Source organism: Mastigoproctus giganteus, chromosome 10 (genome assembly GCF_048544385.1).
Source record: "Mastigoproctus giganteus isolate SK-2022 chromosome 10, ASM4854438v1, whole genome shotgun sequence".
NCBI lineage: Eukaryota > Metazoa > Arthropoda > Arachnida > Uropygi > Thelyphonidae > Mastigoproctus > Mastigoproctus giganteus.
In genome coordinates, this window is record NC_143584.1 from 15588912 (window position 1) to 15615420 (window position 26509).

At 37.7% G+C, this 26509-nt stretch overlaps 1 protein-coding gene across 1 annotated transcript in view; it reads right to left on the reverse strand.

Annotated features, from left to right (window-relative positions):
- Positions 1–16788: 16788 nt before the first annotated feature.
- LOC150078796 (guanine nucleotide-binding protein G(o) subunit alpha-like) overlaps positions 16789–26509 on the reverse strand; it is a 112355-nt gene continuing 102634 nt past the window's right edge. Inside the window, exons 5-8 of the mRNA XM_090383356.1 lie at positions 22828–22956; positions 22471–22600; positions 20659–20812; positions 16789–20547 (exon numbers count right to left, since the gene is read on the reverse strand). Of these exons, the coding sequence (XP_090239482.1) occupies positions 20360–20547; positions 20659–20812; positions 22471–22600; positions 22828–22956 (601 nt within the window). The 3' untranslated portion in view covers positions 16789–20359. The remainder of the gene's footprint in view (positions 20548–20658; positions 20813–22470; positions 22601–22827; positions 22957–26509) is intronic.

Below are 26509 nucleotides of genomic sequence, written 5' to 3' on the forward strand. Positions count from 1 at the left end.
CATCTTGGCAGATCCTGCTTCTGTCCAGGAAAAAGTGTGATGCAGGGTATGCATGGTCTTTTAAGAGCTGTGGTAGACCTCACCAGTGAAATGTTGGTCCATACACAGCAAGGGGGGGTCCTAGCTCTTGCTAGCAAAACATTCTCCATATTAAGCAATCACTGTGACCTGCCTGGATAATGGGCACCATGCATGATGGTTCCATGAACTAATGTTGCTTTGAAGGCATCTGTTGGCATGTTTCACCAGGTATTTGGATTCATCCGACCAGCACACTCGTTTCCAGTCCTCCAGTGTCCAACTAGCATGTTGTCGACACCACAGCATTTGCTGTCAGTGGTGATCAGCAGTGAGGAGAGGACGTCTCTTGGGTCATCTGTGGAACCCCATGTCTTGAGCATGTAGTGCATCATTTAAGATATTGTTCTTGCATTCCCTTATTATATTGATGTCATCTGTTGCACAGTACTTGCCATTGAGTCTATACAATGCACTGCACCCTTCACGCACCACAGACATCCACCGTGTGTAATCTTCTACAGTTCTGTTGGTGGGAGGTGGTTTGATCTGTTCAACACCATTCTTTGTACACGTTAACCACAGCAGACAGTTTTTAACTGACAAGATGTTTTCAACATGGAAGTACCTGACACACAAGCTACTACAATCATGCCCTTTTAAAACTCTGTGATATCTTTACTACGTCCCATAACTGCTGCTTTATCACTTTGACTTGTATGACCAAATGCAGATTATGAATGCTGTAGCATATGAAGCTGTTTCTTTTTAAAATGAGAGTTGTGGCATACACCTTTACAGATGGAGTTGTCACAATTCAGTGATCACTTAGTGTACAAATATATTTATGCAATTTCATTAGAATACTATTAATTTTATATACCCAATATCATCAACCAGCCTGTGACTAATGGGTTCATATCATATTAATACCATACTGTGCAAAATTGAGCTGTATAATGACATTAATTAGGCTGTGATATGAAGCTAAAGGCATTAAAGAAAATAAAAGCCTGAAATTTAAAATAAAAGCATGAAAGTATCAAGTGCCTATGAGTATATTTAGGCAGTAATTAGTACTTAGGATTTTATTTGATATTTTATGTAATGCCTTTAGCTTCATATTTGGCATATTAGTTACAGCTGGCTTTTGCACAGTATGGCATTAATATAGTACCTATTAGCTACTGGTTGGTTATTGATACATGGGTATATAAAATTAAGGACACAATAGTGATTGCATAATGTTTAAATAAACAATAGCATTGGAGATCAACAAGAAGATGTTATGGTAAAAATTATTATAGTAATAAATTTGCTTGTGCATGTGTGTGAGAGAAACCTATAAAATCCATATATATAGTGAGAAATCCATAAAAATAGTTGCTCTAATATTTCTGTACAAGTTGAGAACTTTGTATCCTTCCATGGGCAACTGCATACCAGCAGTTGATACCACTGAACTTTACTGACACCTAAGAATACCTTGATTAACAAAAAAAGAGCTTGGGAACCTCTAGTATAATAGCTGAATACATATAATCTATTCATCGGTTCTCTGTAATTATTAAAATTATACATTGCATAAATACTCCTATTGATCTTATCTGTTGACTTTATTTTGAACTCAAATGTATTGTTTTTGTTTCATAATTTATTGAAAAGCAAATGAAAATAATTAATAAAATAAATTTAATTGAGTAATCTGTCTTATATAGAAAAATGGGCCATGTACTTCATTGATGCTTGAAAATCAGAAATATGCATATGTATCAATCCAGTTAATTTCTGCATCCATTACATTAATAAATACATTTTGTTGCTAATTATGCCTTTCTATTATAAAAAGGTTGTAATCATTTATTTGTTTGATAGCCTTACAATTAACCTGTATTCAAAACTATTACAAATACTTCAGAAACTTGCAGTGTTTTTCCCCCTTGAATCAACAAGTTGTATTCAAGGGGGAAATTTGTATAGAGTAACTGGATATTGTTGTTTAATTATGACTTTTCTGTTATATACATTTTGGAAGAACTGGCTTATTTATCATTTCTGCATCGAAGAAATATTTCTACATTAGTGGAAAAATATATACAGTTGATGCCACATATATTGCATCACCCTTTTAAAGTTTAATATTTCCTTAACTCCCTCTATAGGTAAAATTGTATCAGCCAAAGACACTATGAAGTCATTTTGTAAAACAAGTGTGATATTGCATCATTCTATAATATTAGAGTGGTATTAGGTCTTGTTTATAAAAGCATTGACCTGTTGCGTCTTAACGTCCTATTCAGTACTTGTTTGGCATACACTATTTTCTCCAAGGAACAACAGCATAATTATTGCTCTTGATAGTAAGGGCTTTTCTGGTTGATATTTATCAGAAAAAGTTGATGTAACTAGTCTGGTGTGTCAAGGTTACTTAAAAAAGAAATGTGAGACTGGAGATGTCAAAGAAAATGTGGAACCGGACTGAAAAAAACAAATTAATAGGAATGTTGAACAGAAAATGTCCCATGCTGTAGCAGAAAATGCTACAGCATGGGACATTGTTTTTAAGTGTCTATGCCTCCGTGATTGTTTTTAAGTGTCATCATGCAAATTCCACAGACCTAAAATCCATGTGGAGGGAGCCTACTGGTGTAAATGCAAGTGACGAATCTATTCAACAAAGATTTTTATGAGTGGTCTGTAAGCGAGCCCTTATTGTCAGAATCCATGAGGAAAAAACTAACGCAGCTAAAGAACATGCTAATTGGACAGATGAGCAATGGGAATCTGTAGCATTCTCTAATGAATCCAATTTTAACCTAGACAAATCAGTAGTATATGCTACTGTCAGCATAGATCTAACAAAGCTTATCACTGACTGTATTCAATCAACAATAAAGTCCATATGGCCAGATGGTGTGGGGATACATAATGAGCTAATGAATGGTACAGTACATTTTGTAAATGGTATTGTTAATGGCGAATATTACACAAAAAATTTGGAGGAGGCTATTCTGCCTGTCATCGGAGATCTCAAATAACAGAAAATTGTTCTCCAACATGATGCTGTGCTTTGCCACACTACATGTAAGGGTAGTACAACATTACATTTATCATTTGATACAGTTTCTAGCATGCTAATTCCAACAGGTTGATTCAAACTCTGTTGTATCAGTTTTTTTTTTTTTTTTTTTTATCTTAAGTATTTGAAGTTCATGCATGGCTGCAATATCTGATCCTTATCATGGCTAGGAAATAGTCTTGATTTAACCCAATTTAAAACTGCTTTGAGTGTTGTAGGACAAAATTGCTGCTAAGAAGGCATCAAGGCAAGAAACTATTCATGTCTGGTACCATGAATCAATCAGTGATTAAATCAAAAATCTAATACACTTAGTATTAGTAACGGCCACATGGTGCAAGAAAGCCTATGGCTTATGCTGCACTAGCCAAAAAAAAAAAAAATCCGAACAAAACAATGATAAAAACAAAAAATAAATAAATAAATAACTAAATAATAATAATAAATAAAAAATAATAAAATAAAAAATAAATAAAAAGGAAATTAAACCTATCATCCTATGCCCTTCCCTTACCCGAAAGTACTATCCAGATGACCTTTGAATTTCCCCAAACTGTCTGCCTATACCACCCGTGAAGGCAACTTATTCCAGTAATTTATAACTCGCTGGCTAAAATAAAACTTCCTTCAGTCCAATCTAAACATCCCCCCCCCCCCCGTAACTTGAATTTATGTCCCCTAGTTCTAGCATCATTTATAATCTTGAAAATTGTCCTCATTCATTTTACTGATGCCTCTCAGAGCCTTAAACACCTCAATCAAATCTCCTCTAAGGTGTGCCAAACAGGTGTAAGGCACTAATTAAAGCCCACGGCGGGCCAACAAAACACTTTGTTATAGAAGACACAATGGTATCTCAACTGTATTTGCTGCTGGTATATTTTTTTCTGTCTTATTACATAGTTAATTTTAAATGTTCACCACAATGAAAGGGCATTCGTTTGTCTTGCATTGTATTTCTATAATTATTTATAAATAAATTGTCCTTTTTAAATTTATTTTCGTATCAAAAAAATCGGGAAAAAAAACCTTTTACGTCAGTGTATAACAAGTTTGACACTATAGGGACAATTATTTCAATTATAATGCTAGTTTTGGCAGAAAATTTACAGTGATGCATATGTGGCTACTACTGTATGTAATAATCAAGCCAGACTAAAAATTGGGTAGCCAATATATATATATTGCATACTATGTATGCCAATATACTATGTATATATGTATAATATACTATATGTATACTATAATATACTATATGTATACTATAATATACTATAGTATAACATACTATGTATGTTCAAATGTTAGAGAACATAGTTTACACATTAGCAAATTATGCCTCTGTGATTTGTTAAATTAACCAATTAATTGGCAAAAACAAACAAAATTTAAATATTTATTTAAACAATTGCATGAGCATGAATTTTAGTATTCTTCCAGTCTGCCGTTTAATTTTGATCTACTGCATTATCTATTTTTTAGTTGGAAAAGTATCACTTTAAAAATTCATTTTGGTACCATCTTCATTAGTAAAATGCACAGACATGTTTTTTTAGAAATAACAAGGCTTGTACTAACAATGTTTTTTTGATGTTATGCAGTATGTCAGAAAAAAAATAAATTTTAGTTTTCCATGTTAAACTATCCCTTACCTGTCCCCCCCCCCCCAAAGGGCTCATTGACATATAAAATGTGATGCAACAAGTGTGTGAAATTCAAATCCATCAGTGCTTGCCAATGGATTTGAATTTGGTGTGCTTGCTGCAGGGTTAAATAAAATATGTTGACATACATTATGTAAAACGAAATTTATAGATACTTTCACCATGTAAAATTGAATTCTCCCTCTTCCCCCTATACCTATCAACTTTCCACGTTTTGCAAATTTCTCACATTCTAGAGGAAACATTTACTTGACTCGGGCTTGTGTTGCCTTTTTAATACACTAATATATTATTCGAATAAAGACACTGAAGTTATCAATATGGCCTTCATTAGGTGGCTGTGACTTTGCTTGTTTTGAGCAGAAAACAGTGTACATCAAGCTGATGCCATACTTTAAAGTTTTGTTCAAACTCAGTTGTTAGTGGCATCTTCATGTTTTTATGTGATTTGTGCCCTTGACTAGTTATTTTTGGAATATTCTAGGATGATTCCTCTGTTTGCTCTTAAATTTTGGAAACATGCAGCTTAAATGACAACGAATTATTTATTTTTTTACAATTTCCTTCCAGTGTATATTGAATGTCAGTACCATTCTCTTACTTCAAAATAAAAAATTTAAAAACTTGCTTCATGAATGTAGAAAACATTTTTTTTTTATTTCAGCTGTTCTTCAGTACTATATGGTGCCTTATAAATTGTTTATTAAATTGTTCATTGTTGGTATTCTGTTTTGTCATTGTGAAAAATGAAGTTTTGATTGCTATTACATTATTTCAAATTCACATTCTGATTCACAGTCAGTAATGATGAATGGCAAACTGCTATGTGGGTGCCTGTAGATGGTGAAAGGGCCTCCCATTGATGTGCTGCTCCTCCAGTGAGCATCACAGGGATCTACCACCCACAGCTCATGTGAAAGTTCTGCCTGTTGCTAGAGCCGGATTGAAGTGGTGTATACTATTTGTCACTCCAGAAAATTCAGTGAAGTTTTGTATGTATGGTACCACTAACCATTACTGAGCGTTAAATCGTAGTTTGTTGTTGTAGTAGGGTTTTAAGAGGACTAAGGCTATCTTTCTCCATGTATATTGTCTATAAATTGCATGTTTTAAGATAAATTTTCTATTTTGCTGGATGAAAAACCCAAGTTTCTAGGAGAAACTTGTAGTTTGCGATCTGTAGTATACCAATCAAAACAATTCCAATATAACCTGTCTCCTAGCCGTTAGTGGTTATATAATCACTGCTCCCACACCAAGTTGAAGGGGGCATAGGTTCTAATGAAGAATTCTTATGTGCTTTTTTCGACTGTCCAACTTAGTCGAATTTGAAGGAGGGTTGAATAGTTTTATAAATAGTTTTCCCAGAAAATCGGAATTTTCGTTTAGCCAGCCAACCAAAGCACACAATTACATCTCGTATCATTCATAACGCTCACCATGCTGACTGCTGAACCTGAGTGATTTGTAGTTGTAGGGTTCAATTTGGTTTTGTCAACGAGATCATTTGGAGGTTCTTCCTGTTGTCAACTAAAATACATGATCAACTGTTTTGCAATTCAGCATGTGCATCTCCTTTTCTTATTAACTTCATGATTCATAGTGGTCTAGGAAATTGAGGGCTTTAGAAATCTGACAAAATCCTACAGTGGACAACTATGTCCATAGTTGAACTTGCTGAGATCGTGGAATTTTACTTGAAACGACAGCATCTCCAACTCATTTTGTACCCTTGCCCTTATAGTGGCATTTGGCATTACATCTGGCATGGTCGACATTTTGCGTACTCATAATGCACACTGCATTCTTAAAGGTAATTGGCACTTGCATGTTTCATAGAAAATTTTATTGATACAATGTTTCTTAAAGTACAAGTACAGTCCTTGTTGGTAAACTCCAATTCATTATTTTGAAAATAGGCATTATTTTAGTCCATTGTTTAGTACAGTGGTTTTCGACCATTTCTTTAATAATGGCACCCTCAAGTGATTTGTCTTATTTTGTGCACCCCTACTCAATTTTCTCTCTCTCTCTATATATATATACACGCACACAGGATCCAGTCACATTATTATGATCACCTACCTAGTATCCAGAATATGTGCCTTTCGCAGCATGCACTGCAGCCAACTGGCATTGGAAGGTTGCTATGGGTATCTGTGGCCATGCAGAAACGTCCCTAGACTAACATTAAATCTACCAAACTTCATAGATGAAAGAACACAATATAGTAAATTAGGTACTCTTGGAATCACCTGGAGTCTGTGAGTAGTACAGTGGTTATAGCCATTGTCTCCCTTACATGCACAACTGGTGGAAAATGCATTTAAAATTACCGCAGTGATGTGAAGAATTTGAGCTATATTTACAATGTTGCTAAGTAGACGGTTCAGTTAAGAACTGCATTGCTGACCGGGCTAGCCAGGTGGGTAAAGTGCATGTTTGGAAACCCAAAGGTCATGAGTTTGAATCCCGCCTAGGGCTTGGATCAGAAATGCAAAAAAAAAAAAAACTTTGGGAGGGCCATTATGGCCACAGGCATTAGTGCCAACAACTAAAAAAAAAAAAAAAAAAAAAACCTGCATGGTTTTTCATCCAGCAAGCCGACTGAACAATATGTACACTTACAGACAAAATAGTATATACAAAAAAAATTGTATAAGTACAGTAGTAGCAAATGATGCAAGAAGACAAGTTTATAAAGAATCAGAAACCTTTCCCATATTACCTATCCATCCTCTCCAACTGTTTGTCTGGTTCTTCCTTAAATTTATCCTTGCTGTCCACTTTCACATCAGATGCAAGTCTTGGATATGCTCTGACCCAGTCATCTAGCTATTCCAATTTGGCCTTTGTCAAACTCGCTTAAGTCCGCTGCCTTTCCCATCTGAAGAACAATAGTAATGCTCATTAATGGAGCTCAGTATCGGGTGTATTTTATACCGTGTCCTGCCTCGCGCACGAGGTGTAGTTCACCTGCAGTTGCTTCGATTTGCATAACGACTCGCTGGTCATAATGTTTTGGCTCATTGGTGTATGTGCAACAGTATCAAGAGCTTTCTTGAAATCTTTGAAGTATTTTTCTTGCAACCAGTCTCTTTGTTCCTGCGTCATAGTATCCAATCAAATTGGTAAGACGATTTCCTCTTCATAAACGCATTTCGTGACAAGTATAACTGCACTCCCGTTTGGATAGACCTACTTTACTTTTTAAACCAGTGGCTCCTTTACTTGCCTTGCAACAGAAGTTAAACCAATAGGTCTGCAATTACTTGTCACTTTGTGAATTGGGAATACATTCATATATCTCCAATCCATGGGGACTTCCCCCTCACTCCAAGAATGCTCTTATGTTTATGGCTAAGGGTCCGCTTACCTCCTTTGCTGCCTCCCTTAATATAATTGGAAAATCCCATCCATCCTAGATGCATTTCTTACATTTCAATTCATCAATTTATCTTCCACTTTCCTCTCAGTTAATACAAAATTCTTTAGCTCACTGGTACAGTTTGATAAACTGGCATCCACTTCATTAATGGATTCTTTGTATGTTAATGTAGATGCAAATTACTTATTCAGCTTGTCAGTAACCTGAGCAGGAACATCAACAGTTGAACCATCAGTATCAAAAATTGGAACTCTCTCTTCCTTCTAGCTTTGACATAAAAATTCTCTGCTATTTGAAGAGTTATTCATGAGTTATTCAGCGAGGGGAATGCCAGAGGTGTATTCAACTCTGGCAGTAAGCTAGATAATCTTATAATGACAGAGTAAAGTGAAGAAGAAATTGTTGAAGATAAACACAAGAAAGGCACATGGGGTGGATGGGATCTATCCAGTTATATTAGAGGCAGCAAAGGAAATAAGCAAACCTTTAGCCATAATTATGAAAGCTTCCTTGGACTCAGGGGAGGTACCCATAGACTGGAGATGTGCAAATGTGACCCCAATTCACAAAGGAGGATCAAAGGCTGACACAAGTAATTATAGACCTGTGAGTTTAACTTCTGTTCCAGGAAAATTAATGGAGGCACTGGTTAAAGAAGCACTGCAGGATCATCTAGACAAGACTTCAGTTATAGCTCGGACACAGCATGGTTTTGTTAAGGGGAAGTTTCGCCTGACCAATTTGATTGGATACTATGATTCAGTCACAAAAGAACTGGATGCAGGGAATAACTTTGATATTATATACTTGGATCTTAGAAAGGTTTTTGATACTGTTGCACATGAAAGACTGCTGCACAAATTGGAGCAGTGTGGCATTGAAGGCAAATTGCTGCTATGGATAAAGGTTCCCATGTGTTTACTTCTGTTAAAGGTAGCACTTCGGTGGTTAGATCCAGTCCACCATCAGGCAATTCAAAATTTTACACTGGCGCATTTTGAACATCTGTTCAAAACCTTTACGTTTGAAGCAAACAAGCCATCTCTGTCTCTGATGTAATTGCCACTGTAGTACCCTTTTAATTTAAAATCACTGTCCGACCATCCTGCATGGACAACTGGTTCTCAGTCACGATTGGAAAATCTGTACAACACTTTGGACTGCCAACCGACCCTTAGGTATTTGAATCAAACGGCTGTTTAGTGAGCTAGACATGACAGTACACAATATTATCTAAACTTTTAAGCAGTTCTTTCAACCCTGACATGCTCCGCCCATAACTTGTGGACTCTCCCTCGAGATAGTCGGAAAGTCTACTACATCACAGTCTGTCTTCCATTAACTCTTCACAGATATCGAGCAAAATATTGACTTCCTGCCAGTGTACACAAATAGCTCGAAGTCAGAATCATATGTGGGATTAGCCATTGTTCTTTCGCAGAAAATGTAGACATGTATAGTATCTTATGTAAGGCAGCTCCCAAATGCTAGTTCAACTCTGCCGTGGTACACTGTGATGCTATGTTGTGCCGTGTATGCGTTATGGTGTTTAGTTCTTTCTGGCCGCTTTGCTATCAGGAAGCAACAAACACCAGGGAGGTGCTTCCTGATACTCGTCTACGCCGCGAGGAGGCTCCCCAACTGCATCAAACCTCGAGTGTCACGTACTGAATGTTTAAACCATTCAAAATATGAGCATATAAAATAAGATAAAACAGTAAAATAATAAAAATAAAAGGAATTAAAAATTTAAAGTAAAAATAAATTTTATGAAATAAAATAAAATTCAGAAAAGTAAATAAAATGAAAATCAGAAAAATAAAAGATAAGTAAATAAAATAAAATAAAAATAAAAAATTTGAAAAATAAAAATAAGTTAATAAAATAAATAAAAATCCCGCACCAATGCAAGGCTGGTGCCAGCAATGAGAACACAATAGAGGAAAAAATAACAGTAGCAGAAGGAAGAGTAGGAAGACTTGATAAAAAAAAAATTAAAAGGGGAGAGCGGGAGAGATAAATATTTCACAGTACAACCTGTGTTCACCCCAGGGGCTCACATCTAGTGAGTATGGCATGGCACACCCAGGGTCCTCAGCTGGATATCATCATTCTTCTCTTTCTTGGTGAGTCCCTTCTACTTCTCTCTCTCTCTCTCTCTCAGGGTAACTCAGAAATTGTTTTGGTTGGTGCAGCATAAGCCTCAGGCTTCCTTGCACCATATGGCTAATAATGATAATAATAATAATAGTATCAGCAGACGGAGCAATATGGCCTTAGTTGCTAATGCTCCTAAAATCCAAAAAAAAAAAACAAACAAACAAAAAAAGTATCAGCAGATGATCCCGCCTCAGGGCTAGCGGGAGATAGAAGTCAGGAAGACACAGTGATATCGTTCGACGTGAAGATGGTACTTGAGCTAAAAATGGTGGTGGTATCACGATATGGCGACAATGGAGGTGTTGGTCTGGACTAGAGGTTGAGCTGGAATAGGAGTAGTTCCTAAAGTTGAGGCACTACTGATGAGTTGTCCACGTCTAGTAAAGGCTTTATGTGCAAAATCTTGCAGAAGATTAAATTTTTTTCTTTGGAGTCCAAGAGAGACGACTGCTTGGAGAAAATGGTTGACATACAGTGGACAGAGGCTGACGAAGATCCAAGTAATATGGACAGGTGAAAATAACATGCTGCCAGTCTTCTGGGCTGCCACAGTTGCAGAGGGAAGGATCAGACAGGTTAAACATAGCAAGTTTAACACGAAGGGGACTATGGCCAGTTAGAAGAAAAAGAGTGCGGAGACTCGGACTGAACCATTTCAGAATAGACTTTTCTAAGGCAAAGGACACAAATGAAATAAACTTTCTTGTGACCATACCTTTGGAAGAAGAAGACTACCGATCTTGCCAGAGTTGAGCCAGGTGGTACCAGCAACGAGTTTTTTCGGTTTTAGGACCTCAGTAAATATTAACAGTTAAGTCTAAAAAGTCAACTGGAATGGCACAGCACGTCTAAAGTGTGTTATTTTACTAATATTAATCAACAGATCCACTCAAGTTATTTTGCACCTGTTTCCAACAACCCTTAAGTCTCCTATGACTATATGTAGATGAATAGCAAAAACCTCGATAAGCGATTTGGAGGTCCAGAGGTAGACAGGCAACCGTTTAAAACCTGGAGCGCAGCTGTCGAGACAGTGCGACAGGTACGACTCATCATTAAGAGCATACGTCTCTGGATAGAGGAGCGTTTCTCTTGGATGGCAATCTTCTTAGTATACCAAAACCAGGTGCCAGCGCCATAGGTACAAATCGGAACAAACACCACTTTGTACAAAAGAAGAAGGGTACGATAGTTAATACCCCAGGATTGATTCGAAAGACGGACAGGCATAGATGTATACTTGACACTATTTTATCATTAAGGTGCAAGACATGTTTCTGGAAGTTTAATTTACGATCTAGAATAATACCCAAAAATTTATGTGAGTCAACCATGAAGAGAGAACGACCAAAACGTTTAACAGTCCAAAGCCCGAAAATGTTATGGTTGCCCTTAAGATAAAGAAGCTTCGTCTTGTTAGGAGAAATGGGTAAGTTTATTAATAATGGACCAAGAGCACAGATTATTCATGGTGCTACTGGCAGTATTTTCCAAAGAACAACGAGAATTGCCAAGGACAAGAAGGGTTAGATTACCGGCATATGCTATTTTAGAAGCATTGAAAGTTGAACGGAGAAGCCACTCATCTAGAACCAAATCCCAGACGAGTGGACCAAACACTGAACTTTGTGGGCATCTTCGAGAGACAGAGCGACTAAGTTGCTGAGTTCCAGAAATGACTTGTACAGAACGGTGGAGAAAGTAGTTGCAGGTTAATTGTAGAGTTGTGAGGAGCATTGAACAGCCCTGAGGCAAGCAAAGAAGCTGTCCCACCAAAGGGAGTCAAAAGCTTCAGAGGTATCTATCGAATATTTAAGCATGCAGTTGTTTCTTTCGCAGAAAATGTATCCAGTCAGATTCCACAATACAGCTGAGTTGTATACACCTAAGATACACGATGTATTCTGATTCTCCAAGCATGCTACGTGCTTTGCTAACAATCAGGTACACTGGTGTGCAAAATTTAAGGACCGACACTATTTCTAAAGGTTACAAACACAAAATCTTTACTTAAGGTACTCTTTAGTGATGAGAGTAGATTCAGTCTCAGCAGCGATTCTGGACGTCAGCTAATCTGGTGAGAGGTTGGCACACGGTATCACCCCACAAACATCACTGAAAGGGATCGATATGGCGGTCGAGGTGTTCTCGTCTGGGGAGGCGTTATCTTGGATGGACGTGCACAACTCCAGATACCGGAAGGCGGCACTGTAACCAGTGCGCGCTACTGTACTGAGGTAATCCTTCCCCATGTGCGTCTGTTCCGAGGTGCCATTGGCCCCAAGTTCGTGTTAATGGGTGATAACGCCACACCCCATCGCACTACAGCTGTGATATGCTTCGGAAAGTGGGGACATTGTTTGTATGGATTCGCCTGCCCGTTTCTGCCGATCTAAATCCCATCGAACACATATGGGGCGCTCTGGGGAGACACCTAGCGTCACGTCCACACCCACCAGAAAATGTTCACCAGTTGAAGATGGCGCTGACAGAGGAATGGACGATGTTACCGCAAGAACTTATCAACAACATTGTTCTAAGTATGGACAAGCGGTGCAAAGCCTGCATCGACATTAGGGGTGGCCACTACTGAGGATCATCTCTTCCCTTTGTTCCATCTTTGGCAGTGATGCATCTGTATCATGGTAGCCAGTGCTATGTTGCCATTTTTGAATAAAGTCTCTCTATACCGTTTTGTTTCCGTTGTTATGTCGGTTGTTTCCTTCATCATTTCTGTACCTCACGAGGTTCCTTTGGTATGCTTTTCCCATATCCAGGCCACTCCTATGAGAAGGTATAGGTGAAAGCCTGACTGGTCCTTAAATTCTGGGCACCAGTGTATAATCCTTCTCCAGTCCTGTCCCCAGGTCAGCCAATGCTAAGTTTACTTTACAAAACCAAATTTGACATTCAACTCAGCTGGATCTCAAGCCACGTTGAGATGAGGGGTAATGATCTACCTAATACAACCATCAAATCAGCAGTCCCCTTTAACTGTTGCTTGTCATTGCACTGTACAGACTACTGCAAATAATCCACATTGAACTTTATTCCCAATCGCAAGGTCTTGGCATAGGCAGGTAGCAAATAAACTAAAGCATTAGCAGTTCAGTCTGCGCAAGGTCCAAAGGAAGTTGGTCTTACTGGCTCGACCATCTTGATACACTCTTTTTTTTTACTAAGGGTGGTTGACTCACCAATGAGTGAGAATTGTGATACTATTTTAACCATTTTTCATATAGAATATCCCGTTTTTAAAATGCACAGCAATTGTGTTTTACCGCTTTTAATAATCTGGCTGAATCGTTTGTACTCAGTCAGATTTTAGATAGAAACCAAGAGGCTAATGTTTTTAATTTTTACAGTTAATTTATGTACACATATTTGAATTAGTCATTTTATATTCTTTGATACTGACACATATTCCGTTTGATGCGGTAATCTAGATTACCAATTTGTGCATTGGTGACTTTAGCTACCGTTGCGCTGTAAAACCTTCAATACCAACAACATAGATTACCAAACATATGCATTGTGTTTATTTTAATTTGGCGCATTATGACTTTAGCTTCAATGCGCCATTAAAACAAAAACAGCCAACCAACCAGTCTGCTATGATGTACACTGTCCTAAAAACTTTAAGGGCTATCTGCTGCAGTCATAAAAACAATGAATCAGTTCGATGATATTAGAGTTCCTTGTACATTCTCTGCGTGCTGAAATAAATCATCCGGATGGTTCAAAAATTTTTTCATGGCGTATTGCCAGTCCACGATTTCCAGCCTATAAGAAGTATCTTTAAGTCGCCTGTAATGTGGTAATCGCACTTCCTTGCCCATTCAAATTGGCTGAAGAAATTTTTGTCAAATAATCGAACAGAAGTGTATTAATCGTAGCTATTAACCTGGCAACTTTCTCATGGGAGTGAACTCGAATGTTCTTATCAGAATGATACCGGGTAAAGACTGCTGAATTTAATAGTTGAGTCGTGTACCACAACGCTTTAAACTATGCAGTTGATAAGATTCTAAATTGAAAATTAGAAATCTGGGCAATGGGGATTTGACAGGATCCCTTGGACTATCGGAGAGGTATGATTGTTGATGTGTACCGAAAGTGCAAAACAAGTTTTCAAGCCTTTGTACAAACAGTACAGGCTTCTGATATAATGGAGGCGCGCCTCCGTAGCCAGGTGGGAAGGAGCAGCAGTGCGTAGCACACGCTTCTTGATTAGACCGGGGTTCGAGCCCGTCACCACCAAATACGGAGGATGCGGAAAGATCAAGGATTGACCACCGCATATCCCGGAGCAATATGGCCTTAGTTACTAATGCTCCTAAAAACCAAATAACAACAACAACAACATAATGGAGGTATAATGGTGTGCAGCATGTTTTCATGGCATGTTCTTGGTCTTTGTGAAAAGGAAAGGTTCACACCTGTTCTGGCTAGCCCAATCCACGGATCCCAGTCCTATTGAGCATCTGTGAGATGAATGGGAAATGCGTGTTTATCGGCTCAGTCCCTCTGTCCATATCACACCAGTTACTGAGGGTAGAAATTGAGGCCTTGTTGACTCCATGCCACGTCGTCTTGGAGTTGTGATTCAAGCCAATGTTGGTCCAATATGCATTTAACTCATTGTCCTAATAAAGTGACTAGGAAGTGTACCTTATTTTATATGAAGTATTGTCATGCGTTTTATTGCGTTCTATTGCGTTTTAAGTATATATGAAATAAGATTATCATTTGATTTGGTTGAACGTTTGATTATCATTTTCATTAACTATTTTAATCATACACCAGATACATTTATTTCCCTCTTTCTCTCTCTCCTTAATTATTTTAAACTACTGTACATAAAAAAAAATATGTATTTTGTGTTGATTAATGGAAGTGTTTAGTGTTGTTTAATGTGATACGAATATTCAAAATAAATTCTTAACAACAAATTTTATAACTCATTTTATTTGCCTGAAAACACAGTGGCCGGTATAATGTGTACAAACAAATTGTACTTTATAACCCCTTTGCAAATTCCAATTTCCATTTTTTTTATAAAGATAACGCTAATTTCAACCAGGAACCAAAAATATAATGGACAAATTTTCATAGATTTTATGCATTTATCATAATCTTACAGCCACTGTATACGAAATTCTTAAATTTGATAAAGTGCTTGTAAAATATTTCATAACACAAATACCATTAATCTTGATATCGAAATTTTATGTTTATGCGTTTATAATTAGTGTACACGAAATAGTGGGCAGAAAATGAAATTGTTTGATTTGAAAAAAAAAAAAAAAAGGAAGATGGTAAAACGTTCACCAAATTATCCTTTTTAACAGTTAAATAAAACATCGTATTTACAAGGTATTTCTTCAGGTCATCTAAATGTCTAAGCTTGGCCTGTAAATGTTCGTGTTTCTAAATCAAACCCGTAAACCCTTCCATTATTTTACACGATTCCTCAAGTCTAAGAAATGGTATCACAAACAGCTCAATGCGCATGACTAGCTAAGAGCAGACGATGGTTTTACAATTGTGGCAGCAAAAATACTGAGCAGACTGTCGTTGCTTATGATGGTGGCATATTATGTTCGATTTTAAATATTTATACATCTTAAAAATATTAAAAGTCAATATCTGTTCATAGAAATAGCACTGGTTTAATATTTATTATTTTATAGAAGCCAATTAGAAGCTACGAAACTAACGCATTTTGTTTTAGTCCTCCATTTTGATCAGAATTTCTATACTAATGGAACCTTTGCACGAAGATATTGTAGGTGAGTAATTAATCTAAATATAAAAGTCTACACCGAGAAAATTTCATGTTAAATTTAACTTTAATTATCCACTCAGATTTGGGCCGTGGTCCTCTTAAAAGCTTTAATTAAAGAAGGCTTTGTGTACGTCACCATTAATTTATTTTGTTAGCAAAGGTTTATGCAGCTTTTTTTAGATGAAATATATTTAGTGATAAATGGCCAAATCAGAGCGGATAAATTGCTTTTGTACTAGAGAATTAAGACTATTAGTTGCAGTTTCAGACCTCAGTTGCCTTAAGTTAAATTTAATACAGATTTTTTTTAAGGTATAAACTTTTAAAACCAGTACAAATTTTTTTTATGTAGAAATTGGTGAAAATTATCTGTCATGATTTAAAATTTCTTGCTTATATCTCGATTAACAAAATGTGAAAGATATTTTTAATAAATATGAAACTATACTAATTTTAATATACATATATATCTCACATGAAGAACACGACATCATTACAATGACTTTCCTTCAGGATTAAAATTTATTAAAAGATTGAACTGATTAAATGTCTACTGAACACAGCTAACAATATTGGATATTAATGTTACACCTTTCATTTTATTTTATTTCAAAACTGCATTGGGGAAAAATCCAATTAACTTCGCTAGAAGTTATTCAAGTTACAGTTAACAGACTTCAATAATCTATTGAGTACTGAATCTATCGTGTTATACTTGTGACGTAAGTTTATGGTCATTTAAAATGCGTGTACTACGCTTTTATTTTTATTTGAAATCAATAATTAGCTACCTTGAAGTGTTCTTCTTTGCTATTAAAACTGTATTGTAAATTTTTATGATTAGTATTTACTAATCATGGATTGCACTTACAGATAGTGAGCTTGTCAATGATCATATCTTGAGTTTGAATTGCATTATGTTTATGGTAATCCTCAGATTTTGCTGTTTTTTTTTTTTTTTAATGTAATTGAGGCGTGACTAATAAAGAACCATCATTCAGACCGCCTCTGTAAAAGAAGCAATCATTACAAGGGATTCTTCCATTTTAATTAAATCAATCTGTGCTCCAAGGGCTTAAGTCAAGCTCAGCCTGTTGTTAGAGTCTGGATGGATTGTTGAATCCCTTGTTGAAAATCAAGGATTCTTGGGGAGAAGGTTGAAAAAGTATAACGGATGAAATATATCAGCTTCCAATACTGGATTTAGTGAGGAGAGTACTTTCGATCTTGACTGTTTAATAGAAATAGAATTTTTGAGGATGGGGTTTCTTGTATCGATCCCTTTTAATGTTTGCTTAATAATCACAAAATAGAATTGTAGCTTAAGATAGTAAATATTAGGTGACCGTAGAAAGTTCGTGCGGTTTTTAAAAGGTTAATATTTTGAAACAAATTTATGACGATTATCCTTCAATGCACTTCGATAGTAGAATTCACTTGATGCCTAGCAAGCCCCGAAGTGCTTGAACTGTTTTTTTGTGCAAGCAGTCAAGCACAAAAAACTAGTAAGGTATGCACGGCATTAGAAGATGTGATAAGTAAACGTTCAAAAAGGTTTAAGAAAATTTATATTAGGGGATGAGTCACTTGATGACGCTCCTCGAAGGTCGTATTGAGTCTGGTTCAATCCAAATTTTCGTCCAAAGACGAAAAATGGGTTATGACACCATCAAACGATGACATCGTTGGAATCTGTGCTGCTCATCTCGAGGTCCCTACCTCATCAACCGAAGACTTTGCTGTGTGTCTGGTGGAATAGTTGGTGTTGTCCATTAGGATGAACATCCGATGGACAACTATGAACAAACTCAAAAACATATGGAAGAGAAATAAAATCTCAAATAGTCTAAAAGTTAAACTATACGAAACTGCCATCATACCCACGGCAACTGATGGATCAGAGACATGGAGAATAAACAAGAAAGAAAGGAAAAAGACAATGGCATTTGAAATGAAATGCCTAATGAACAAGTAAGAAAACATCTAAATTATGAACGCAGCATAATCGAACTTATCTACAAAACACGGTGGTTTGGACATGCGAACCGGATGAAACAACGAAGGCTGTCTAATGTAGTACTGACAGGAAGAATTGGAGACAAGAGACCACCAGGAAGACCCAAAAGAGAATGGTTCCAATGTCTAAAGGAGAATGCAGTCTTTCAGAGCTATCGACAAATTATGAGAGATTCTGGACACCGACAAAAATGGAGGTCGATATCCAAATAGGGACTCAATTCGTTCCAGGAAGAGTAGATGATGTCCATTAGGAGATTCTGTCCTCTGGCCAAAACGATCACAGGGCAACAACAAACCGTTTTTGTCCATATTTTAACTTGTACGTCAGTGTGTTGGTGTTGTAATCCATGTCTTAATCCTATCCGCACAAACTTTTCATGGTCACCTGATATGTTACAGCAGGCAGTATTTGAAAACGTACTGAGATATTACCGATAAAATGCTGAATTCTTAAAAAAAGCGGGAAAATTACGGACCTTACTTACTATACTGCGGACTATCGAAGTCAGTGAAGTGAAACTGAGTCCACTGAAGCGAAGTTTGTTGTTGGTTGCTGTATAAAGTCTTTGATTTCGAAATATTCGGCTCCACGCACATACCTAAGCACTAATAGCTAAATACACCGATGGCTTTACTTCTTAAACTGACAATCATGCTATATAATATTCTTTACTGGTATAAAACATTTTTTGTACAAATTTTTGACCAATTTTTCGTACACGAACGTTTTATAATTCGTTTTCTTCATTTCTGTTTTTTTTTTTTTTTTTTTTTTTCTTTAAAATCAGATTTTGATATCTGCAGAATTATCGTAGATGTTACCATAGAACAAGAGTTGGAAACTATTTAAACAAGCAGCGCTATAGTCGGTTGGTTTTATTAAGTTTGACATTTATAAGCGAAACAAAATATACAAACTCTCGTCAAATAGGTCTAGCATATCTTTTTTTTACTGAAAGTGGTGGCAAAGCTAGTAGCTACGCAGCTGACTGAATCTTTTACGTAGAACACATCAAGAATGGATCTATTTTTCACGTATTTCAACCACTACACGTTGATAATAGCAGTGACGTTGGCTCTTGATCGAACGGGTTATTTATATATATATATGCGCGCACACATATATATATATAATTTTTAAATCTTGTATTTCTTGGGATTACAGTCTTTTTGGTGTAAATGATCCAAGGAAATTTTCTCTTTTTTTTCCCAACGTCACTGCTTGCCCTTCCTCAGCCACTTGTTTTGAGATATAACTGGGAGTATGAGTTTGGCAGTCAAAACTGGAATGAATTAGAAGAATAACGAATGAGAAGTATGCTTCAATGTTGCAGAAATATTCAACACAAGTCGCCAAGATGTACTTTTTGAAGGTCCCACTCGTCGAAGTCCAAGAGTCAGTGGTAATTCTCTGGATTGTGAATTCCCAAGAGAACGTTCGAGCACATAGGGGTTCCAAGTAAAAACAACTTCGAATGTAGAAATCATGTTCGTCCATCCACAAAAAATATCCGGTACCTCTTTGTGGGTTAACTGCATCGACCCGGACTGGTACTACAAGAGTCACTGCTACCAGATGGCGCTTCTAACAAACTGGCGCGTTGCCAACTGCAGCACTTCGCTTCCTGGATAGAGTAATTTCCATCGCGATTCGCACTTACACACACAGACACACACACATGCGCGCGCACATACATACACAGTTGAGGTCTTTATTCCTGTAATGATGTCCTAATCTTGGAAGCTACAACATTTACAGAAGAACTGACCACAGAATAAAGAGCAGCACGCACGCACATATATACTCATACTAGCAATGAAAACAAACGATAACCTCTTGTTCACTTACAAAAAGAACTGCTTTCGGCCTGGGCTTGCCCAAAGCAAGACCCTTTTGTTGTCATTCGGTGGATAATGTGACCCATCGTAATGGATTCTGACATATACTATGCACCCTCTCTTTCTTTCTCACACACACATACGCACCCACACAAACACAAACAAACACACTTCGCGTGCTCTAAGAGGTACAAAAACCGTTGAACGAACTTTTCTGTCAATTGAACCAAAGATTAAAACTAGCCACTCAAGCGTGCTTCCTACGAAGTTGGTTCTTGAGCGATGACAGCAGAATGTTTTTTTTCTTTTTTTTTGTTTTTTTTTTTTTAATTTTTTGGAGCTTACGTTTTATTTATTTTCTGTCGCGGACCGAGAAGGGCACAGCAAGACTTTAAAAGCTGAGCCTAATAGAGTCCACAACCCCTCAGGTTGTTAGCAATTATAACGTCCGTCACTGCATCAAACACAAACTGAATATTGGTGGTGTCGGTAGCACACGTCATGTGGCAATAGATCTCCTTGGTGGTCGACTTGTTTTTGGCTTCAAATTGAGCCTGAATGTACGCTGCGGCTTCTCCATACTCCTGGGAACCTGATCAAGACAAGAAAACACCAATTACGAAACATTTTTACAGTTTTAAAAGAGAAAAGATTTAAGATTCGCGATCCACTACAACTTGATCTTGTTCGGAACATTTCTTACCTGTGTACTCAGGGAAGCAGATGGTAAGAGGGGATTTCTTAATTTTTTCTTCAAAAAGATCCTTCTTGTTCAGAAAGAGAATAATAGAAGTATCGGTAAACCACTTGTTGTTGCAGATTGAATCAAACAGCTTTAGACTTTCCTGCATGCGATTCTGAAAATATAAATACGATTAAAAATGCGCTTCAATTATACCGACAGTATAGTTTAAGTCATTTTACATTTCTCGAAGGCAGTTAGAAAGTAGGTGGCGTTAGATTACGGTGCCATAAAAACGAATGATTTAAAATTTCTGTAGCATTATTTTAAAAAAGTCCTAACTAGCACTAAAACAATTACAAAAAATTTCGGTTGCGTGTCCATACTCCACATTTCCCGTTCCAAAACATCCCGCAGGTGATTGGATTGAGGTCAAGCGAATTTGGAGGCCAATCAAGATGGGTGATATCTTTACTGTGTTCCTCGAACCACTCGGGCCGATGACACAGCGCATTATCGCCTTGGAAGATTCCGCCTGGTAGGGTGCGGTCTCTTAAGAGCTGCCGGTAGACCTCACCAGTGAAACGTTGGTCCATACTCATCAGGGGTCTGGTTATTGTTAGCAGAATATGCCCAATATTAAGCAACCACCGCTATTTCCCTGGATAGTGGGCACCATGCACGATGGGTCCATGTTACTTGTGCCACAAATGGAAGCGTCCATCTGTTGTAGAACCCTATTGGTCTGAATGTGCGGCGCATCATCATTTAGGATATTGTTCTTGCCTTCCCCATGTTGTATTGCGAAGTTAGCTGTCTGACAGTGACCTGCCGTTGAGCTCATACAACGTGCTGCACCGTTCGCTCACCACGAATATACACTTTACGTAATCCTCTACAGTTCTGTCGGCGGGAGGTGGTTTAACCCCTTTTACACCATTTTTGCTCACCTTAACCACAGTGGGCCGTGAGCAACCGAAAATACATGCCGTTTCCGATATGGAAGCATCCAACGCACGAGCTCCCATCATCATGCCGTTTTGAAAATTCTTGATATCCTTACTACGCCCCACGACTGCTACTTTATCAATTTGACTTGCAAGACCAGATTCAAATTACCACTGCAGTGATCACTGAGTGTATAACTGGAAGCAGCCCTCTCGGCAGCACTGTGGTGATGATCGGTCCTTGCACACCCAGTGGTAGAGGCCTGAATTCGAATCCTGAATTCAAATCAATAACGCGAGGAATTTTTTAGCTTTATTTCAAAATGTTGCTGAGTCAGTCGGTCTGGGAATAGGATCATAGTTTTTTATTCCGAAAACAGGATTTTTCTTTGGTGCCCAAGGCACACAATATAGTGATGATGTCCCAAGGTCTTAGTTACTTTGGCATTTAACGTCCTCTAGATTAGAGAAGTTTACAACTACTGTAATTATTTTTGCAATGAATTGAGTTATTAATCCTATTTAGTGATCAAATGGGCTCGAACTACAGTAAACTCAAAAGGTGTTATCAAACCTGGCGTGAGTGTAAAGTGAGATTTTTGAAGAAATGATCTAGAAAGATCAATTTTGTGCTTAATAAAGAAGTTTCAACTCTGGTTGTTTAGACAATAAGAAGTACGATGTAGGCAAGAAGAAGACCATGAGGAAACCAGAAAATATTGCATGTATTCCAAATTGCATGCATTCATATTCCAGAGAAATCTATGATTTCATAGATTTCGTTTCATCGTTTCACATTGGACTCATTTGGCCCATTATTTCTTCGTGTAAATATTGCAGTAAAGGTGAATTGTAGAATTTATCTTGATCTCCCCATGACACTTACCGTAGTTTCGTCCTCGTGCAACACCTGATCATATTCACTCATGGCAACGCAGAAAATAATAGCGGTAACATCTTCAAAGCAGTGGATCCATTTCTTTCGCTCTGACCTTTGACCTCCGACATCGAATAACCTACGAAACGAAACAAGTTTCAGAATGATGGTTCTGTTGCAAAGAAGAAAATTAATCGGTAGCAATTGATGTGGTTTAGCCTGCATAGCAGGTTGTTTTAAATAGCCTTTTAAAAGGTATTTTAATTAATTATTGAATATTCCATCTTATGATGATGTTATTAAGTTTATTGATTATTAAGCTTAGTAAATCGACTCCATTAGCATAGCTAGATACAGTTTACTCACTTAAAGTTTAGATTCTTGAAGGAAAAATGTACTTCCACAATTCCCGTTGTCTTTACCCTCGTCCTCAGAATGTCCTGTTCAGTAGGCATGTATTCTTTTGTGCCCAGCCGCGCTAAGTCATCCAGAAAGCTGGAGGAGAGAAAATAAATCATGAAAGTCTGACAAGGGAAACCAGCGAATGAATATTCGTAAGTTATTTCTACATTAGATTCGTATTGGGATGATACTGTTATCTCTTAGAAGCCATCTGTTATGGACCTTTTGGTCCATAACAAATTATGAGGGATGAATTTGAAGCTTTCTCTTATTAGAGAGCCCATAAAGTCTTTGCGTCATCGAGGGTATTCGAATCCGGGCCTTTTCTACCCGGTGTGGAGAGTACGGTAGAGGACATGACAAAGCTGGGTTTCTATTAGATGGCACTCGTATTTACGAAGTGTGGATCTTGTCAGCCGATTTCTGAGCGAACACTGCAAAGAGAATTGCATAACATGTATATCTGGGGTAGGGTGTCCCAAAAAAAGACTAATGTCAACAGCTGCACTTGATTTTAATCCTTCTAATATGAACTAAAAGGCATAAAACTGTTGATTGGAAAGCTATGATGGGGTCCGAATCCAAAATGTGCCTGTACTCTGATGATGCCAAGCACCGAGTTCTTAGGAGAAGCAATGAGACATTCCATCCAGACTGTGTGCAAGGATGTTTTAACTGTTACGAAGTGGATGATTGAAATACCAACCAGGGTGAATCAGGCCTGATTATAAATATTCTGGATGATCAGGTTGTGTCTTACAAAACGTTTAAGGGACACTCATGATTTTGATATTCGTGTATTCCATGATGATAACTGTCCTGTTCACAGGGTCTCTATTGTTTTAAAGTGGCAAGCCGAGCACGAGGGAAATTGGCCATCCAGATCATCAGACTTGAATCCTACAAAGAACGTACGAGACTATCTTGAAGAGAAAGTGAAAACACAACAGCATCCACAAAAACTAAATGAATTACGGGCTTCATTGTTTTTCAGAATGGGCTAAATATTGTTATAAACTATTAAAGTGATCTAACTGAACCCCAGCAACGAAACTTCATAGTGATTCGTTCTAAAGGAGGGATTACACATGTGACCAATTTTTGTCTGGTATTTGTATGTGTGAAATAATTATAGAATAACTTCTAGAGTTTGATGCTTTGTATCTCTCAGAGTACCTCTTGGAAAGACTGAAAATTCATCAGGATAAGCCCTTGTGGGCAACACAGTTGGTAGAATCGCCGTCTTCCCCACGCAGGGTGGAAAAGACCTGAGTTCTAGTCCTGTCGATGAAGTGAGAAATTTTTATGGGTCTTTTTCACAACTTGGCTGAATTGATCGATCTCAGGCGAGGGCAGCATGGTTTTTTCCTCCGGTAACTCAGGTTTTTTGCCCAGAAAACAGCAAATCGACCACAGAACACACGCAGTTTACAGACATTATATAAAGCGCAATATGGCCTAAATTGCTTATGCGCCTAAAACCCTTAAAACAACCAACCTGAAGACCACAACTTCTTAGTCTTATGGTCATCCGGTGCCTCCCTGTCCTTCAACCAACCCCTAATCCACCGATGAATGCTCCCTATTATCCCGACCTGCTCTAATTTATACAGTAACGTCTCATATATCAAAAGTCTTACTAAAATCTAAAAAAAAAAGTAGTATTAAAATTGGTTTTTGCATCCAACTGCTTTATACGTAACTTCGTCGTAGTAATTTGCCAGATTTGTCCGACTATGATGAGACCTATTTAGAATATCATTCTTGTAAAGATGCACTGTATTGCTTGTTTAAGTGCCCGGCACTTTAGCATCTCCGTCGTGTGTCCTCCGTATGGTGTAAACTAAATTAATATATGTTTTTTACATACTGACAGTCATTGATCAGATGGATGGTTTCGAGATAGTTTAAGAATTGGTGTTGATCCATTTCCCCAGTACTTTGAAAAAGTAGTTACAGGGCGATAAGGGAGGGGATAGATTTGTTATTGTTTTGGGATACTGGCTGGTAGAACAAATTTCCAAGCAGAACTAAAGAAATGAGGCACCAACTCAGCGTTGTGACGGGACTTTATGAGAGCTTGATGAGAAGGTGGATACCTTCGAAAGTATTAATATGGAGGCCCATCAAGCTCTCAGTGGCCCAACTCAATTCCAGAGCTTACACTTGAGCATCAGACAGCACAGCGGCAACCCCGGGGAAAATAGGTAACTCCCCACAGGAGTTACCTATTGTTGTTGGCTGGTCAGGAAAACGGGAAAGATATTTGAATTAGCATGAGCGGAGGCATGTGATGCAAGAAAGCAAGCTTATAGAGCATTAGCCAAAAAAAAACAAAAAAACCCTACCCATTCCACCCATCCATTCGCTGCAAATGTTTGTCTAGTTCTGCCTTGAATTTATTTAAGAAGTTATTCAAATAATGCAACGAAAGATGGAAGTTTGTTCCAGCAATCAACTACCCGCTGGCTAAAGGAAAACTTTCGCATATCTATTCTACAACTGTCTTTCCTCAATTTGAATTTATGTCCCCTCAGGCGATTAATCTGGGCAAGAGGAAGAATCCCATCAGCATTGAGACTGCTCAAACTATTCAACGCCTTATTCGCATCTCGCAGGTGCTTAGTCACCTGACACTTTAATTTGCAAAAAATAAGCCTTTCTTCGTAAGAGCGACCCTTTGTTCCATTCACTAATCTTGCTGTCCTTCTCTATACTTGTTCCAGCAGCTCTACATCCTTCTTAAAATGAGGCCTCCAGACCTGTATACAGTGCTCAAGGTGTGGCCTGACCAATGCCTTATACTAGAGAATAATCACCTCCTTATCCCTGCTAGAAAAATTCCTGTATATCATTGAAAAGACACCATGAGCTACTCTTGCAGACCGCCTGCACTGCTCAGAAAATTTCATATCTGACTGCACAATTATCCCCAGGTCCTTTTGATTCTCTACCACCCTCAGTGTAGTACCACACAGTTGATACTCTGGGGTTACTGCTACCCCTATGCAGTACTTTACATTTGTCAATATTAAACTTCAGTTGCCACCTCTCAGCCCATCTGCTCAACTTTTCTAGATCCGTAGTGTCATTAACAACCCTGCCAACCTTCGTATCGTCTGCAAACTTGGACATTAAGCCTGATATACTATCATCAATATCATTAATAAATACAGAAAACAACAATGGACGCAACACTGAACACTGGGGGACTCCACTAATAATATTACTCCACGAAGAGCAGTGTCCATTTAATACCATTCTCTGTCTTCTCCCACTCAACCACCCATCCATACCAGCAATTTGCCTTCAATGCCACACTGCTCCAATTTGTGCAACAGTATCAAACGCCTTCCCGAGATCCAAATATATGATATCAAAATTATTCTTTGCATCTAGTTCCTTTGTGACCACATAATAGTATCCAACAAATTGGTCAAAGATTTCCCTTTAACAAACCCATGCTGTTTCTGAACTATAACTGAAGTCTTGTCTATATGATCCTGCAATGCTTCTTTAACCAGTGCCTCTATTAATTTTCCTGAAGCGGAAGATAATCTAACAGGTCTGTAATTACTTGTGTCACCCTTTGATCCTCCTTTATGAATCGGGGTCGCATTTGCACATCTCCATTCCATGGGTACCT